This window comes from Boleophthalmus pectinirostris, unplaced genomic scaffold (genome assembly GCF_026225935.1).
Source record: "Boleophthalmus pectinirostris isolate CB_2022bp ecotype Guang Dong unplaced genomic scaffold, ASM2622593v1 HiC_scaffold_22, whole genome shotgun sequence".
Classification (NCBI taxonomy): domain Eukaryota; kingdom Metazoa; phylum Chordata; class Actinopteri; order Gobiiformes; family Gobiidae; genus Boleophthalmus; species Boleophthalmus pectinirostris.
In genome coordinates, this window is record NW_026571190.1 from 34,276,856 (window position 1) to 34,295,516 (window position 18,661).

At 38.3% G+C, this 18,661-nt stretch overlaps 1 protein-coding gene across 1 annotated transcript in view; it reads right to left on the bottom strand.

The window, feature by feature from the left end:
* The window catches only part of LOC110153842 (protein FAM13A-like), a 93,581-nt gene extending 78,029 nt beyond the window's left edge, over positions 1–15,552 (bottom strand). Inside the window, exons 1-4 of the mRNA XM_055158499.1 lie at positions 15,474–15,552; positions 12,330–12,539; positions 7,105–7,282; positions 267–414 (exon numbers count right to left, since the gene is read on the bottom strand). Of these exons, the coding sequence (XP_055014474.1) occupies positions 267–414; positions 7,105–7,282; positions 12,330–12,539; positions 15,474–15,498 (561 nt within the window). The 5' untranslated portion in view covers positions 15,499–15,552. The remainder of the gene's footprint in view (positions 1–266; positions 415–7,104; positions 7,283–12,329; positions 12,540–15,473) is intronic.
* Positions 15,553–18,661: the final 3,109 nt, after the last annotated feature.

An 18,661-nucleotide genomic window follows, 5' to 3' on the forward strand; every position in this document is an offset into this window, starting at 1 on the left:
AAGCAGCAAGAATCAACTACTGAAGATCTTGAATCCTCACCTGCGGGGTGTTCACAGGCAAAGTCAATATTGAGTGTGGTATTACGTAAGGGTGTATTTATAAACCATAACATGTTAGGGCTGATGGGCAGGGGGTGCAGCCAGACAGGAGCTCCCGCTGTTTAAAGTGCATGGGCTCAACACGACAGATGTCCAACCAGCTGTGCAGAAGAGCCGTACACACACATATCCACAAAAACAGTCTCATCTAGAGTTTCGTACGGCACCTTGACAATGATGAGGGACGGGTAGAGGTCCATGCAGAGTTCAGGGTCCGGCTGTGCTTCAAAGATGTTGTTGTAGTTCTGAATGAGTCGGACCATGATTTTGTTGCATACGGTCTGCTCCTTCATCGCTTCGAAACCAGCAGTAACACTAAAAACAGAGAGAGAATAAAATACAATATTAAAAGATGCACTTCTGATGTAGGGTCTACCGCCTGCTTGTCTCTAGAGATGTAACAAAAAACGAAATATCGTGATATCGTAGCGTCAGAAGTCTCACAATAATATCGGAGGCCATCGCAATATATCGAATTACAAGTGTCGGCAACTTCTTAATGATACCCAGCCCTAGCTTTAATGTCACACTATTGAACATTCCAGGCAAAGCAATAACATTTCCATCGTCTAAATAAAGAATGTTTTTAATTATCTCTTTAGTATCAGAATCAGTATTGAGTATCGAGTCTATTCCTTAATATTGACATTTAATTTCAAATTTTAGTACCGTGACAACACTACAAACAAATACATCAAAACACACAAAATCAGCCCGTGCCTATTGACAGTACAGAGTATTTTGATATGTTGTTTTCTATAAAGGATGTTCAGAACACTCTAGTTATGGAGATGCCCACCCACAGTCAGTCTGGTCAATACTCAGCGTGCAGACAGTGCATACGTGTGCGGAGAGGAGAGACGGGCTGATGAAATAAGTGCAAATTCAAAACGAAACACAGTGTTCTTATTTCAAAGCCTGCAAAAAAACATCACTGTTTCTTAAAGGTCTTATATTACGCAAAACTGACACTTGTGAGCTTTAAGTCATGTTATAATGCTGTTACCTCATCAAAAACAGACCTGGAGTTGTGTTTTTGTTCCTTTATTATGAGTCTGTCTGTCCTTGTGATGTCACGAAGCTGCAGTTTTCAAGTAAACAGCTCCTTTTACCTTTAGTTCAATAACAGGGTATCCCCAGGTTTGACTACCCCATATTTAAGACTTTTTAAAGACCTTTTTAAGACCACGTAAATGAAAATTAAGACCAACATCGCACTCATCAAGCAGGAGAAAAACACCAGATCCAATTCTAATAATGACCATTACTCACTGCTTTAAAAAACAAAAAATACTGTTATTATAAAATCTCATTCAGAACTCATTTAGTCGTGTGCATTGCTTGTAAAATGGCCAACAAAAATCATTTATAACATTCGAACAAGACAAAGTAACCTTTCACACTGTCTTCTCTCACACTGACTTTCAAGTGCTTCAACAATTCGACATTTTCAACAACAAACTGCTGTCCACTGTACTGACTATTTACTCACTGACGCGGGCACCAGAAACCAAAGTATTATTTGCGCATACTAAAAATTAAACATTCATTCATGTTACATGATTTCACACTTTTTTTTTTCTTCCCTCCATTTTACTGCAGCCCGGTTGAGTAAACAAAAAAAAGGCTAATGAAATTTAAGACCTTTATGAAAAAAATAAGACTTGGACAACATAGTTTAAGACTTTTTAAGGTCTTAATTTAGGAACATGAAATTTAAGACTTTTTTAAGACTTTTAAGACCTCATGGCTGCCCTGAATAGACAATGGCAATTCCAGGGCTGAAATTATCCAAATGATTCTAGAGAAGGTGTATGGAGTTTAAAAACACAGTGGAGCACTTCCTGTATTACCACATGACATCATAAAGTGGAACAGAGTGGTTTTAGTTTGACAGGGTTTGTGTTTTAAACATGTGTGAATGAAACTAAACACAACTCCGGGTCTGTTTTTCATGAGGAAACAACATCATATACTACTGTAGATCAGAAAATAGTGTAACATAGACACTAAATTAATATTATAGTGCATTATTTTAATTTGTTTTGCCCAAATATATAATATTTTTTATTTTAACTGCTTCATTGCTGTAACCACGGAGGACGGCTGCCATAATTTGAAACCCATGAATTGGAACAAAAACAAATTACAAAATAAGATGAACAAATAAAAAACAAGATTCAAACTGTCACTGTTAATTGTTAATGTTTAAATTGCAACAAATTAATAAAGAGAAAACAAATGGGATGTGTTTATAGCTTGTATTATGTAATATATGAACTCCTTAAAAACATCCTTCTGTCCATTCTGTGTGCATCAGTCTTTCTAGGTTTTTTCTAGAGATTAGAGCACCCCCTGGTGGCTAAAGGAGAAATTCGGTGAAAGTGGATGAAAAAGAAATTGATGTTTGTTAGCGTTGTACAGCAATCTAATTACAATAAAATCCAGATCAAAACATCATCTAAAACAACTTAATAAAAGGAAAAACGACAGGTGATTGTGCCCAATAGGAGCTGACGTCGTAGTAAACGTCATCGCAATAAAGAGTCAGTGATTCCAAATTCCAACAGCAATAGATCACGCTGTTGTTTCTTTTTTTATATGCCCAAAAAGGAAAATGAAATTGCTCAAACATGCACAAATCCTGTCCAATACAACTTCAAGAGGGTAAAAAAGGAGAAACAGTTATAATTTGGTTAAAGTTCTAACCAAATGTAAAATTGCAATAACAGGGTATCTCCAGGTTTGACTCCCCCAAATTTAAGACTTTTTAACACCACTTAAATGAAAATCAAGACCAACATTGCACCCATTATCCAGGCCAAAAATATCAGATCAAATTCGAATAATGACCAAACAACTACCAGTGTGAGATAGTATTTTGACCCCCATAGTATACTGACCCCGGGGTGAACATACCACTATAGTAAAGTGACCCCCCTATAGTATTTTGACTCCCCTTATTTTTTTCTTTAGTAGTTACGTATATGATCATTATTTCTCTTGTGATTTACTTTTATTATATATTCCTACATATTCACGGAATGTTTTGAAGGATAACGACTTGGTATTTTGTGTAAATGTAACGTATTGTTAAAATTGCATATACATAACAATCTTGTCACTTTTTATATTGTATTTTACATTGTTATGGTTTTTAGTTTGCTATGTTCAGATAATCCTTAATCATAATGGCAATTTAGGCAATGTAAGGATAATGACCCTGAATTTAGTAATGTTGTGTTATAATAAACATATTGGGGGGGTCATAGTCATAGTCATAGGTTTTTGACCTTTTTTATATATAATTGATCATTGCCAATATTCAACTAACATTACTTCTTACTTTACATCATAATAACTATAATAAACATATTGGGGGGTCAAATTACTATAGCCATAGGTATTCTCTATTTAACTACTCAATTGATCAGCCCTGTCTATTTTAATAAGATTCCAAATCATTATACATCACTTTGATTACCTAACTAATTATTAACTACTTATCTAATTTTCAGTAAAATACATGTTTAAACAACTACCGTAAGTAATTTTTAACATTCAAAAGTTATAATGAACATAAAAAAAATGCATCGGAGTTCTTCAAAAAACACTTTTAATATGTCAATATGTTTTAATTTGCAGATATCGTATTAATATTCAAAGTTTTTCTATAGAATTCAAGTTCATTGTTAATAAAATATAGATTTTCATAGGGGGGTCAATATTCAAAATACTATATGGTATGTTGACCCCGGGGTCAAAATCTATACCACACCGGCACAATATCTAGAATCTAAGAGTCACTGTGGATTAAACCGACACTTCCCTATGATCCATTCAACTTTTCCTCCACTGTACCGATGGTTTACTCATTTCCGCCGGCGCCAGAAACCAAAGAATTGTTTGCGTATACTCCAAATTAGACGTTCATTCACTAGCTAGGACCACACCAACAACGACATAGTGCGAAGAAGTTTATTGATAATGTACGAAGCGAGGCAGAGATGGCTGGGTTGAGACTCTAGGTGGGGTCTCCGTCTCAATCTTCAATTGGCCCGGCCAGAACGGGAACCTGCTTGAAGGGGTCTTATGACTGAAAGACGAATAAAATAGGGGGTGGGAGGGTGGGGTCGAGTTCGCCGAGACAAACTGGGATGATGGGAAAGGCTGCTACCATATAGGCTTCTGGGAAATTAGAGGCGTGGTCGAGGTGAGCTGTGGTTCGCTGGTGAGAGGAGAGGACGGCTGAGGCGTGGTCCTGCTCCTGAATCTCAGTTAATCATATTAACTACATTTCATGTTAAGTGATTTCACGTTGTTGTTTTTTTTTCCTCCCTCCTTTTAACATTTCACTACAACCCGGGTGAGTATACAAAAAATAGGCTAATGAAATTTAAGACATTTGTGAAAAAATAAGGCTTGGACAACATAATTTAAGGCCTTAATTCAGGAACATAAATTTGAAGACCTTTTTAAGACCCCGCAGCTACCTTCTATCAATACAGAGCCAAAAAAAACAACAACATGATTCATCCTTTTGCCACGTTGCCTGATCTTAACATAACCTGTAGCGGACTAAACCCTCAAGGGCAAAGGGGCCCCGGGTTCAACTGGACTCACATTTTTAGTGCATACTGTACAGCGTGTTTCAGTAATGATATCATGACACAGTCTGGGTCCTGACAGGAGGCCAGAGTTTAATATCAGATTCAGGGCACGGAAATAGGGGCCCCGCATCAGCAGTAGTACGTCCGAGCGGCTACAACCAGATGAAGCCAGTTGAGTAACACTGTGTATGGATTATGAAGGCAAAGGGTGTGGGAGCCAATTCTGTTAAAGTTCATGATCATTTAAAGGTCCCATATTACACATAATTGCCTCTTGTGAGCTTTAAGTCACGTTATAACCTCATCACAGACATGGACCTGGAGTTGTGTTTTTGTTTCATTCACACACATTTGAGTAACACTTTAAAATTAGTCTGTCTACATTTCCAAAGCTCAAAAGTCTCTTCTCTACGTTGTGATGTTATGAAGCAGAAGTTTGCAAGTTAAGAGCTGCTGTTAACCTTTAGTTCAGTAGAGATTGGCAATTCCAGGGTCGAAATTATCCAAATGATTCTAGTGAAGGTGTATAGAGTTTAAAATATGCAGGGTTTGTGTGTTAAACATAACTCTAGGTATGTTTGTGATGAGGAAACAACATTATAACAGATCAGAAAATAGCCTAATATGGGCCCTTTAAAAGAAAGAACCAGATCTTTTCTGTGCAGGGTGGGAATGTTTGTGTAATAAAATAGACTGAGGACCATATCAAGTAAAAATATCTGCTTTTACAGATACTAACAGTAACATTTATTTTTCCTAATTACAAAAACATTGGGCAAGAGTCGATGTTTCATTTACTGTTTTGGTTCTCAAGCTTTTTCTCCAGGCAGAAAGAAGAATGAGCCTCACTAACCTGAAAGGATCTATGATTAATACTTTGCAGCTCATGTCCCTGGGGGTGTGACGCTAACTGGAGGCACTGCTCTGTCAGAAGCTCTATTAGATTTTGATCTGAGCTTTATTTTAACACAATTTGACCAAAAGAGCTGATTTAGCTGAAGTTACAACAGCATTTTTTCAGTTACTTCCTCTCACCTCTTTCTTGAAAATCTAACTCCTAAACAGAACCATGAACCCAGGTTCCCACTCTTTTTCACTGATAAATTTTTCAAAACCTTTCCATGACTTTTTCATGACCTAAAGTGAATTTTCCATGACTTTACAGCACCTACATGTGTAGAACTGATCAAACTTTTAGGGCTAAATATGAAATGTTAACCCTTTACACTCACCTTATGGTTTGGTATTATAGTTTTCTAACATTCAAAATACTGTCAGTGCATTTATTGTCGTCTCTTTTAAAGAAAATGCGCAAACGTTCAGACGTTCATCATAATAGTCTAATGATAATTCAACAGAATGTTTTAGTTGCGTAAAAGAGATACTAAAATTTCATGACTTTTGCAAAACTTTCATTGAATTCAAAATTCCATTACTTTTTCCAGCCTGGAAAATGACATGATCAATTTCCATAACTTTTCCAGGATTTCCATGACCGTGGGAACCCTATACCAAAAACTTACTAAGTTTCAAATGAAATACTCTATTTGAGTCCTTCTCATAGGAAATAACAATCCAAACTTAAATTATCCACCTGCAGCGAACCAAAAATGCAGACTGCTTCTGCTTCTGTGTTCCGTCACCATTTTATCGCTTGTAAACCAGTCCTACCAGTGTAGAATTGATCAGACTTTTAGGGCTAAATATGAAATGTTAACTCTTTCCACTCACCTTATGGTTTGGTTTTATAGTTTTTTAACATTCAAAATACTGTCAGTGCATTTATTATCGTCTCTTTTAAACAAGACGTGCAGACGTTCAGAAATAATCAAAATAGGAGGAGCTGTTAAGTTATCATTAGGCTAGGTTAGGCTAGATTATCATCCCCCCCCCAGATTATCATCCCCCCCCCAGAGGAGCTGGAGGACATGTCTGGGGTGAGGGAAGTCTGGGAGTCCCTGCTTAGACTGCTGCCCCCGCGACCCGACCCAGGATAAGTGGAAGAAAATGGATGGATTGATAACTTAACAGAACGCTGTAGTTGCATGAAAGAGATGGCCTGGAAAATGACATTTTCAATTTCCATTAGTTTTCCAGGATTTCCATGACCGTGGGAACCCTGATGAACACTCATATTAATCACAAGCTCCAGATAATGTGTTGTTTAAACCCATCTTGCATTTTTTCTTTGAGTTTTCAGACAATTTTAAACTTTTTGCCAGTGTATGTGAATGTGTGAATAGCGTTTCTATTGTATCTGCTGAACATTCCACCATAGAGATACATGTAGAACACCCCCAGCGTGATGTCACTGCAACGCATCAACTGCCCAGCCCTAGATTGTAGTTACTTATTTTATACCAGCGTTAGTAGGAAATGTTTATGTTCTACTCACTGGAAGATGCTCGGTCCAAACACTGTGGCCAGGTTGTGAGCGTTCATGCGGTTTTCTTTGTGTTTGAGCTCCACCTGAGTCAGGAAGTGGCACAGGTATCGGAGGAGACTCAGGTGAACGTCCGGAAGACTCAGGAGCAGCTCTCTTATGTCTGAACAAGAGCCACCGTCTCCAAAATCTATGGACACAAACAAGATCAGTGATTTTATACAATTATACGAGATTAGGGTTGTCAAAAATCAGATACTAATTGATAGTAAAACGAAGTGAAAAATAGGTACTCAATTTAATCAGTATCAATAAAAATAGTACATTTCTTTAACAGAGTAATCTTAATTTTTATCAACACCAGTGGAGCTCAACAGTAGGCATATCGTATCCTTTAATGTGATGATACAGTATCGATATCGTGGGCTGCTGTATCGATATATAACGGCAACAGGAATGTAACGATATCCAAATGTCACAGTATGATATTTATCGAGATATTTGGAAGTAGGCTAATATAAGTGTAGATGGGACACTTTTTTGGTTTTAAAATACCTTGACAAGTTTTTCGTGTGAATTATTTCCATCATAATCCCAAGAATTCAAGTAAAAATATAACTGTTCATGTTGTCTGCACTGAAATGAATCATGGGATATGTAGTTCCCAATGTTTATATATGACGTTGCTTCTATAAAACCATGCATTTAAGCAAAGAAAATTGTGATTCGATCTATATTGTGACAGCCCATGATATTATTGTGAGACTTTTGACGATACGATATCACAATATTTCGGTTATTGTTACATCCCTAATCGCAAAGAGTATTTTTTGGTATATTTTACCAAATTATTTTGTTACAGAGCTGCAGTTTTGTTGTTTGTTTAGAGGAAGGAAACTCATTTATGCGACACATTTGACATTTTCACTGTTTTGATGATTAAAATGTTTGCGTTTCATATGAACTTTGCACAAGAACAGGTTTAACAAAGACTTTTACATGATTTAGCCTTTATTTTTTTATTGAACCGTATCAAATCGATTTGAAATATATTGTATCGAATCAAAAGTGCACTGTATCGAGATATGAATCGTATCGTGGCCTACGTATCGAGGTATGTATCGTATCGGCAACTTCTTAATGATCCCCAACCCTACTCAACAGTGACCACCCACCCCCTGGTACCGAGAAGTAAATTTCTCATTAATTTTTCTCATAAACTTTAAAAAAAAAACTGTTAGAAAGCGATGACATAATCAGCTTTGTGTTGACTAATGACCTCAAGACCTATAAATTTACATAAAATCTGTTTCTGAGACTTTATAAACCAACGTAAAGCATTTAAATGAATCAATCGCTGAATTTTAAACTTAAAACAACCGCGTCAAGGTATTAGTCAGCACGTAAATGGTTAGTCTTTCAAAATTTTCAAAAAGTCTATGGGAAACATAAATGGAAAATTGATGGTTGAGCTCCATAAAACCACACAGTAACTTAAAAAAAAACCCTATTTTTTTGAGCTGAAATTACATCCTATTGCCCAAGTGTTTTTTTGTCCATCGTTGTGAAATCAAAATCGATATCGAGCCTTTTTTTAGTATCAAAATAAGAGTTTGAAATTCTAGTATTGTGATGACACTACTATAGATAGAAAAGCACACAACAGCTGCACTGGTCAGAACATTTTATCCCCAAACGCGGCCCACATGGAGCCAGTGGAAGTGAATGTGACAAATGACACAATCGACTTTGGTAACGCTACTTATCATGTAATATCTAATCTCGGTTATAACAGGCACCTGTAAGACTTCGCATTAGAGCAGAGCCTGAGAAATATGTTGATACTATTACTCCTGATACAGAAATGGGTCAGACTTTGATCCGATTTAATATAAACTGACTCTGTGACGCAAATGTGTGATTGAACTGGGGTCTTACTCCTTAAAAAATGAATTTAATTAGTAAGTAGGCAATGATTTGTTTAATTAGAAATCTCAGTGCAGGCGTGACAAGAAGCTAACTGTGAACAAATTAAACTAAAGGTTCTATATTACGCAACTATGACTCTTGAGCTTTAAACCTTATTATAATGTTGTTTTCTCATCAAAAACAGACCTGGAGTTGTGTTTTGTTTCATTCACACATGTATGAGGATGTGACCTTGCATTATTATTAGTCACAGACAGACTAATGTCAAAATGTTCCTTTCCACCTTCTGATGTCATGAAGCAGTAGTTTTCAACTTAACAATTACCTTTTATTTTTTTGTCTAGAAGAATGTGGCAATTCTAGGGTCAGGGATGACCTAAAGTGAATTTTCAATTACTTAATTGCACCCTACATGTGTATTATTGATCATACTTTTAAGGCTAAATATGAAACGTTAACTCTTTCCACTCACCTTATGGATTTATAGTTTTTTAACGTTCAAAAGGAATGATCTTGGAGGTCCTGTTGGTGCATCACTCGTGGTCATACGTGGTCTCGTATTTATTTTGTTCTATTGTGGTGTTTATGTGGTGCTTTGTGTTGTCCTGTTTTTTGGATAAAGCATGTGATCCCCTGTCCCAAGACAAATTTCTCCCATAAATAAAGGATTATCTTATCTTAAAATACTGTCAGTGTATTTATTGTCATCTCTTTTAAACACAAGGTGCATACGTTCGGAAATAATCGTAATAGCCTAATGAGAACTTAACAGAACGCTGTAGTTGAGTGAACAAGATACGAAAATTCCATAACTTTTCCAAAAACTTGCATTGAATTTACAAAATTCCATGACTTCTCCAGGATTTCCATGTGTGTGGGAACTGTGTAGGGCTGAAATGATTCTAGTGAAGGTGTATGGAGTCTAACATAGTGGAGCACTTCCTGTATTACCACATGACATCATAAAGTGGAGCTGAGTATTTTCTGTTTGAGAGAAGAACTCAACCTAAATATGCAGGATTTGTGTGTTAAACATGTGTGAATGAAGCAAAACACAACTCCAGGTCTGTAATGTCAAACTATCAATATATCGTATAATTTAATGTGATGATATGGTATCGATATCGGGGACTACTGTATCGATATATCGTCAAGAGTAATTTTTGGTATATTTAACTAAATTATTTTGTTACAGCGCTACAGTTTTGTTGCTTGTTTAGTGGAAGGAAACTAATTTATGCGACACATTTGACATTTTCACTGTTTTGATGATTAAAATGTTTGTGTTTCATATGAACTTTGCATAAGAAGTGGCTTAACAAAGACTTTTAGTATCACGGCCATGATATATCTTTAATTTCACTGAACTGTATCGAATCAATTTGAAATATATCGTATCGAATCTAAAGTGCACTGTATCAACATATGTATCGTATTGTGGCCTATGTATCAAGGTAAGTATCGTATCGGCAACTTCTTAACGATATCCAGCCCTACTTATAACATAGGTCAGAAAACACAGTAATATGGGCCCTTTAAGTTGTATCGTATTCAATTAAATTAAATTGCAAAACACAGCCGCTCGCCTTTAAGTGGATCACATAAATCTGACCACATTTCCCCCGTCCTTCAGTCTCTTCACTGGCTCCCTGTGCACGTTCACACTGATTTTAAACATCTTTTACTTGTTTTTAAATGTCTTCATGGTATCTGTCTGACCTTCTTGTCCCTCACACCTCGTCTCGTGCTCTCAGATCCGCAGATCAGACTCTTCTCCGTGTCCCAAAGACCAGGAGAAAACAGAGAGGAGATGATGCTTTTGCAGTGTACATTAAGCTGTCCCTCCTAAAAACTCACTTTTTCTCCCTTGGCTTTTAACTCAGTTTAATGTTTGACTTTTTAACTGTACTTGTATCATATTATATTTACCTGCACTGTCACTGTATTTGTCACTGTTTGTCATGTGTTTTGTGTACAGCACTTTGGTCGACTGCGCTGATTTTAAAGTGCTCTTGACATAAAGTTGAGGGTTTCTTTTAAGTTTCAAATTGTCAGTGAAAGTTTAAAATACCATTACAGAGATGCAGCAGCCTTGTAATTATAATGACCAAAAAAAAAAGAATGAAAATCTATAAACTGTGGATGTAGTGAGGCCAGATAAACATCAGCCAATAGATAACAAGGCTACCTCATTTTCTATTGGCTGTTAACAAAAGAAAGTCCATTTTTGAGGTCGCTGAAAGAAGAAGAGAAGGGGAAAAGGAGCGAAGACAAACTGAGGTGATTCTTGGAGAGTCCTTTCAGTGATTGCGTGAATCAAGCAGACGAAGGGTCTAAAACCTGACGTGTTGGTCGCTAAATTATTTCTAGACAGGTCACTTCAACAGTAATTATGAACGCGCACTGGCTGTAAACAAGTGTGATTTCTAGAGTAAGGAGGCGGGAGGAACCGAGGCTTGTACAGAGTAAATAAAAGGGGGCATGTCGAGTGAAGCCCCGATTTGAGGCTTGCGTCAGATTGGCAAAAATCACGTGACCTGTGAATGTGAGGCCTCGCTTTCGTCATTATTTCATTTACTGTATTACGTGCACATGCACACTTCATAGACTACTGCTTTTTTTATTCACTTTCACTTTATCCTAACTTTCACATGCTAAAAGAAGCTTTTTTATTTACAGAGTATCTTGGTTTTACTACCAGAATATGGCCGTGTAACCTACGTATATTCTTGTATTAGTTTTTTTTCACTGAATATGATGTACAGTCAGTTCAACATTCTTTCAGCTCAAAAATTATATTTGTGTTATTTAAGCACATTTCATGGATCATGTCCACTGCTGAAGTGGTTCAGAGAGTGGATCAGAAGAAGCAAGATCGGCACTGGGACAGTTTATAGTCGTGTTGATTGTCTGTCTGTCTGTGTCTCTGTCTCTCTCTCTGAGGTGTTTGTGTGTTTGATGTGGATATTGCTTAAAATAAATACTTGATGCAAAAGAAGATGAGAGAATTGAGTATCTTTTGCTTTTGATAAATGCAACCACTGAGTGTGATGTTTTAAATGAAACATGATTCCATTTGGTTTTTCTTTTTACATGTGTTACATTTTTTTGTCCACAAGATGGTGTAGTTGAATATATTGAATCACTTGGCGAGGCATTGACGCCTGTACCGGTACAACTGCCTGAAAGCCTCAGATGGTTCACGGGGCTTCATTTGGCCATCACTACTGTATTTCTCTTCCTTTAAAAAATCCTCTATACAACTTTTGAGTATTGTTATTAGCGGACATCTGAAGTGTGTAACTCACCCTGGTAGTGCTGTAGTAGAGCCTGTTGAACCGTGGGGCTTATGAGGGCCTGGGGCAGCTCTCTGAGGTACAGCTTTAGGAGACTGGCCACAGTAGAAACATCAGACTCCGACACGAGGTCCACGTCCTCCGCACACTCCAGCCGCTCCTTCAGGCTCTGCACCGCCCGCGCGTTCCCGTTTACGCGGAACAACCCCTCCTGGTTCAGTCCTACAAGAGGAGAAACATCTGTTAGGCCCACTAGACAACATGAGGTGAGAAAAGTCATATATTGGTGACAAAAATGTAATTATGAGCTGACATGTTGCAAGTGACACTAAGTTATCCATGGAGTTTAATAGAGGGTGACCAGAATTTCAAAATCAAAAACTGGGACGCTCTTGGTTTATGGTGGTTGGTAATGATAAAATTGTGAACTGTGTGTGTAATTAAGGAACATTTTTATGCATTCGGCCCATTTATGACTAACATGTGAGTCAGTACAGTCATATTTTCTTTGTTTTGGCCATTTTTAAGCAGCTTTTCTATATTTTACCAAAACAAATGGTTAAAAATAGGGACACCTGGAACATTTCTTGTATAAAACCAGGATGAATCAATGATTTTGAATAAATCTGCTGGGACAGGGGACACAGGGCTCAAAACTGGAACTGTCCTGGGTAAACAGGGACGTCTGGTCACCCTAGACATGTAGCAATTGACACCAAGTTGCCCATGTAGTTTGATACGTGCCAAAATGCGCAGTGCCTAGAACTTAGAAGTGGGTAGTTCTCAGTTACATTTACTTTAATAACTTTTAAAATAAATTGTACTTTTCCGCGTTCTCTTCTAGCAGCATAATTTTACTCCTGCTTGAGCGACATTTTTATTGAAAGAACCGAAAAACTGATTGTTAATGATAGTTTGTGTCTGTAATAAAAGTTAAGAGGGACTTGTTTAACAGTAGAAAATCATAAAGGAATAAAGGAAACATCTATTAGGCCTACAACTCGACAACATGAGGCAAGAAAGGTCAAACATGTGTGACAAAAAAAAAAAAAAGTCATTATGTGTTGGTGAACTGCAATTGGCACCAAGTTATCCATGGTGTTTAAAAGGTGCCACATCGCGCAGCGTCATGTGAAGCATATGTACACGTGTAAATGGGTGACCACACGTGCCTATTTACCCGGGACAGTCCCAGTTTTGAGCCCTGTGTCCCTTGTCCCTGCAGAATTACCCCAAACCACTGATTTGGCCAAGTATTATACAAGAAATGTGCCAAGTGTCCCTATTTTTGAACAATCTGATCCCTGCCAACAGTAAAAAAAGGTAAGATATTGTTATTTGTTTAGCTAAAATACAGAAAACCATGCTTCAAAATGACCATTAGGTAAAAAAGTGAACTATTGCACCGATATTAGTCCCTATATTATCTATACAAACCAGTGTATCCCAGTTTTTAATCGAGAAACGCTGATTACACTGATTGACTGTAGTTATCATAAAAATCCACTGTCTGAACTTTAATGCATATGATCTGCAATATCAAACTAACTCGCAAACATAATGGCTCATTTTTAGCAAACTAGCAAAGATATATTAGGCTACAGATCGCTTTATTATGCCAATTTTACCCGTTACCTCTTTTGTTAGTGTGTTGTTCCTGAAGTTACAATACAGGATTACATTAAAAGTAAAAGTTAACCTGGCTGTTTGCTTTAAAAACACCTGGATGATAAGATTAGCTAAGATTACGCAATTTTCCACGTGTTGTAAAAGTGTCGCCATGTGCCTGGATTTCCTTTGCAACACTGACATCTAGTGGACGAACACGGAACTGCAGTCTTCTTCTTCTAGTGGAGTTTTATTGCGGGTTGGCAAATAACTAATGGTGCTTTACCGCCACCAGCTGATGAGGAGTGTGAACTGAAATGCGACTTAATAATAACAAATAAAAAAAAAATCCCGAGAAAAGACATTATGTCACACACATATAACATATAATTCCAATGGGATGAGGAATATTAATAAACCTAGTAAACTGCATAAATAAACAAACATAAATACATAAATGAAAAATAAATAAAGTCAGTCAATCAACAAATAAAAACAGTAATAAGTCAATAAAAAATTTAATCAAAGTCAAATTTGGCAAAAACAAGGACTTCCTTGTTTTTGACTTCTCATGCACCCAAATCTCTCCTTTTTTTAAATGCACCACACAAAGTTAGGCACACATACATAATGTATCCTGTCTAATGTCTGCGTCCATGTTTATGTTGCAAATAAAATAAAATAAAAATATAAAATAAAAATTAAATAAAATAATAATACTACTAATAACAACAGTCACTATTAACTACTAACAAAACACAGTTCCACGTCTATAGTCCAATGAGGTTCATTTGGTCTTCCGATAATTTGTGTTATTAGTTTCTTTTTTCAGACCAAGAGTTTGTTTTCATACTTGACAGCTGTGACATGTCTGGTCAGATGATTTAAACAGGTTTTGGCGCTGTCTTCCTACCGGTGGAGGCAGGACAACAGCACCATCTGCAGTCCAACTTCCTCAGGACAGTATCCCAGGTGTGTGAGAGTAAAAAAGCCTCCTCGTCCCGGTTTATCGTCCTGTGGGCACGTTTCCATATTTCGATTGCCTCTTTAATCCAGTGACGATGTTTGTTGCCCTCTGGGACCTGGGATACTGTCCTGAGGAAGTCGGACTGCAGATGGCACGGTAGGAAGACAGCGCCAAAACCTGTATAAATCATCTGACCGGACACGTCACAGCAACATTATGTGATCACTCTGAGGAAGACCACAGGGAGCAGTCGAAACTGTCAGGTATGAAAACAAACTCTTGGTCTGAAAAAAGAACCGACAGCTCCAGGTCTGTTTTTGAAGAGGTAACAACATTATAACATGACTTAAAGCTCACAGTCAATTTTGCACAACATAACACCTGAATAGTTGTACTTTTAAAAACTCACTTTGATAGACACAAGTACAATCAGAAAAACTTCATAGGCTCTAAATGTTTTGTTTTTACTAATGCTAGATCTGGAATAAAATATGAAACAGCTCAACTGCCCTTTTGAACAAGTTTAAATATAACATTATGCTCAAACAGTATAATTTATTTTCAGTTTTCTTTTCTCTCACCATGACTGCGAAGATGCTCCACCATCCTCCTCACCACCAGGGGGAGCCCGTCCTTCAGCAGGCCTCGCTCTTGCAGCTCGCTCAGAGACTTCCCGAACACTCCGGCCTGCGTGTTCGCCGTGCCCCTGGGTTTAAGGACGGGGATCTGAACCATCTTCAGCATGTCCTCTCTCACCTTCACCGCCGCCTTACTGTGCTGTGGAAAACACACACACACAGATCAGCATCTCCTGCACGTCCCCGGGGTCACTGTGATCCCACGTCCCAGGTCACTTCCACACTGGGCCCATCCCATTTCTCTTTCCTCGCTTCCTTCTCCTCTATCCTCCATTTTTCAGCTGTCAATCAAATGCTCCTTCTTAAGCCTTGTCCCAAAGCTCAGAGGAGACAGAAGAAACTACACAAGTACAGGGACAACATGTTACATAATCCTTAATTTGATTTTAAAACGGATTAAAAACAATATTAAAATGCATTCAATTTAAAACAGAGACATTGGTCGGACTTTTATTTAAAAGTCCTGAGATAATATAAAATAATTCTTAGTATTGTTCTCTTTATAGAGTCATTTTGGTCAGAACCAATGCCTCCTCCTGTCTCTCTCTTTGTCCTCTCCTCCTCTGCCTTGCTCTCTTCTCTCCTCTCCTCCTCTGTCCTCTCCTCCTTTGCTCCTCTCTTCTCTCCTCCCTCTCTCCTCTCCTCTGCTCTCTTCTCCTCCCCTCTTCTGCTCCTTTCCTCTCTTCTCTTTTTCTCTGTTCTGCTCTCTGCTCCTCTCTTTCTCCTCTCCTCCTCCCCTCTCGCCTTTCTTTTTTCTCTTATTTCCTCTCCTCTACTCTCTCCTCCTCTCCTCTTCTGCTCCTTTCCTCTCTACTCTCTTCTCTTTTTCTCTGTTCTTCTCTCTGCTCCTCTCTTTCTCCTCTCCTCCTCTCTTCACTGCTCCTCTCTCTCCTTTCCTCCTCTTCTCCTCTCCTCCTCTGCTCCTCTCTCTCTTCTTCTCCTCGGCTCCTCTCTCTCCTCTCCTCCCTCTCTCTGCTGCTCCTCTCCTCTCCTCCTCTCCTGCTCTCTCTCCTCTCTGCTCGTCTCTCTCTTCTCTGCTCCTCTCCTTCTCTCTCTTCTCTCTACTCCTCTTTCTCTCCTCTCCTCCTCTGCTTGTCTCTCTCTCCTCTCCTCTGCTCCTCTCTCTCCTCTCCTCCTCTGCTCTTCTGCTCCTTTTCTCTCTCCTAGTCTGCTCCTCTCTCTCCTCTCTTCTTTCTCCTCTCTCCTCTGTACTCGCTCTTCTCCTCTCTCTCCTCCTCTCCTCTTTCCTCTCCTCCTCTCTCCTCTGCGGCTTGAACTTCCTCACCCATTTCCTGCAGAATCGAGGAGAGGACTCAAGGAGAAGGAGGCGAGGAAAGAGAAATAAGACGCTCGTCGGTTCCTAAAGTCGAAATCGGAGTGTGTGACGTGTCGCAGGAGTCCATCGTTCACACGTCCTGCAGCCACAAACACGCCGAGGACGGACAGACGCCAAGGACGGAGAGAGAGAGAGCGAGGAGCTAAAAGGAGCAGAGTGGAGAGCTGCATTGTTGCTACGACAAATATCTGGTTTCCATGCAACACCTGCGGGCGACGGCTCAGTGGAGAGGCTTATCTACCTGTGCAAAGAAACACCGACAGAGTTTGTTTTACTAAAAGCTCAACTGGGCAAAAAATCTATTAATTGTGAAAAGGCTGTATTACAAACTCCCATGAAACGCAAAAATGAACCTTGTGAACTTTAAAGTCATGTTATAATGTTTTTACCTCCTCAAAAACAGACCTGGAGTTGTGTTTTTTCATTTACACATATTTGAGTAACCTTTTATTTTTACACTGTCTACATCTCCAAAGCTTAAAATGCTTTGTTTTACCTTGCGATGTCACAAAGTGGTAGTTTTCACATCCAAATCCACTTCATTTCTTTAGGACATTTTACAAACAAAGCCAAAGTGAAGCACAGAGATCATAAAATAAAGACAACAAAAAGGTAAATTGCTCAAATTTAGCCCTAAAACAATAAAACGAGTAAAATCAAATAAAAGCAAAACCAAAAAAATAATAAAATAGCAATATATAAGTAAAATAAATAAAAGATACAGAGGACCACAAGACTCACGTGGTGTTAAAAGACAGAGTTAATAAAAAGTGGGTTTTAAGACGTTTTTAAGCTGCTTTTAACCGTTTATTCAGTAGAAATTGGCAATTCCAAGGCTGAAATTATCTAAATGCTTCTAGTTTTTTTTTTGTTGTTTTTTTTCTTTTTATGTTGAGAGCTGGATTCGAACCGCCAACCTTCAGATCAGTGGGTGAATGCTCTACCAACTGAGCTACTGCCGCCCGCTTCTTCTGTTCTTTCTTACAAAGCATCACAAACAAAGCAATGTGTTCTGCTCCATCCGGTGTAGTGAAGACTGCAGTGAACGCTACATTCGAGAAACAGAACAGTCACTTCACAAGAGGATGAACCAGCACAGACGAGAGAGCAACAGTGGACCTCAGTCTGCTGTACATCTCCATCTAAAAGCTTCGGGACACTCCTTTCATGACAGTGAGGTACAGGTTTTAGCCAGAGAAAAGAATTGGTTTGACAGGGGAGTTAAAGAAGCTATTTTTGTAAAAGACAATCCATCTTTGAATGGACCCAGACACCATCTATCTTCTATTTACAACTCAATCCTCAAACCTAAATCAAAACAAACAAAGAAAACAGTAGGTGTAGCCAGGTCAGGTCCAGAGGTGTGAAAGCTCCATTATGGCCCTGAATTGTTATGCTAATATGGCACCACACTCAGTGCAGCTCAATAGGCCTCGTTAAAAAAACAGAAACTGTAAACAAGTGTGTGTGTTAGTTTCAGAGTAGTTTCACTGTAGTTAGCTCCTCCCTTCAGGCAGATATAAGGAAGTGTCCAGCAGCATTTTGGCCCGAACTGAAGAAGCAGCTTGGATGAGCTGAGAAACGTCTTCAACCAAATAAACTTTTGTTCAGTCGACAAACTGAATTTCTCCTTTGCCATAGGTTCTACCTGGACGACTGAGGGATTTTTCACTAAATATGCAGAGTTCGTGTGTTAAACATGTGTGAATGAAACAAAACACAACACCAGGTCTGTTTATGATGAGGACACAACATTATAACAGATCAGAAAATAGTGTAATATGGACCTTTAAGA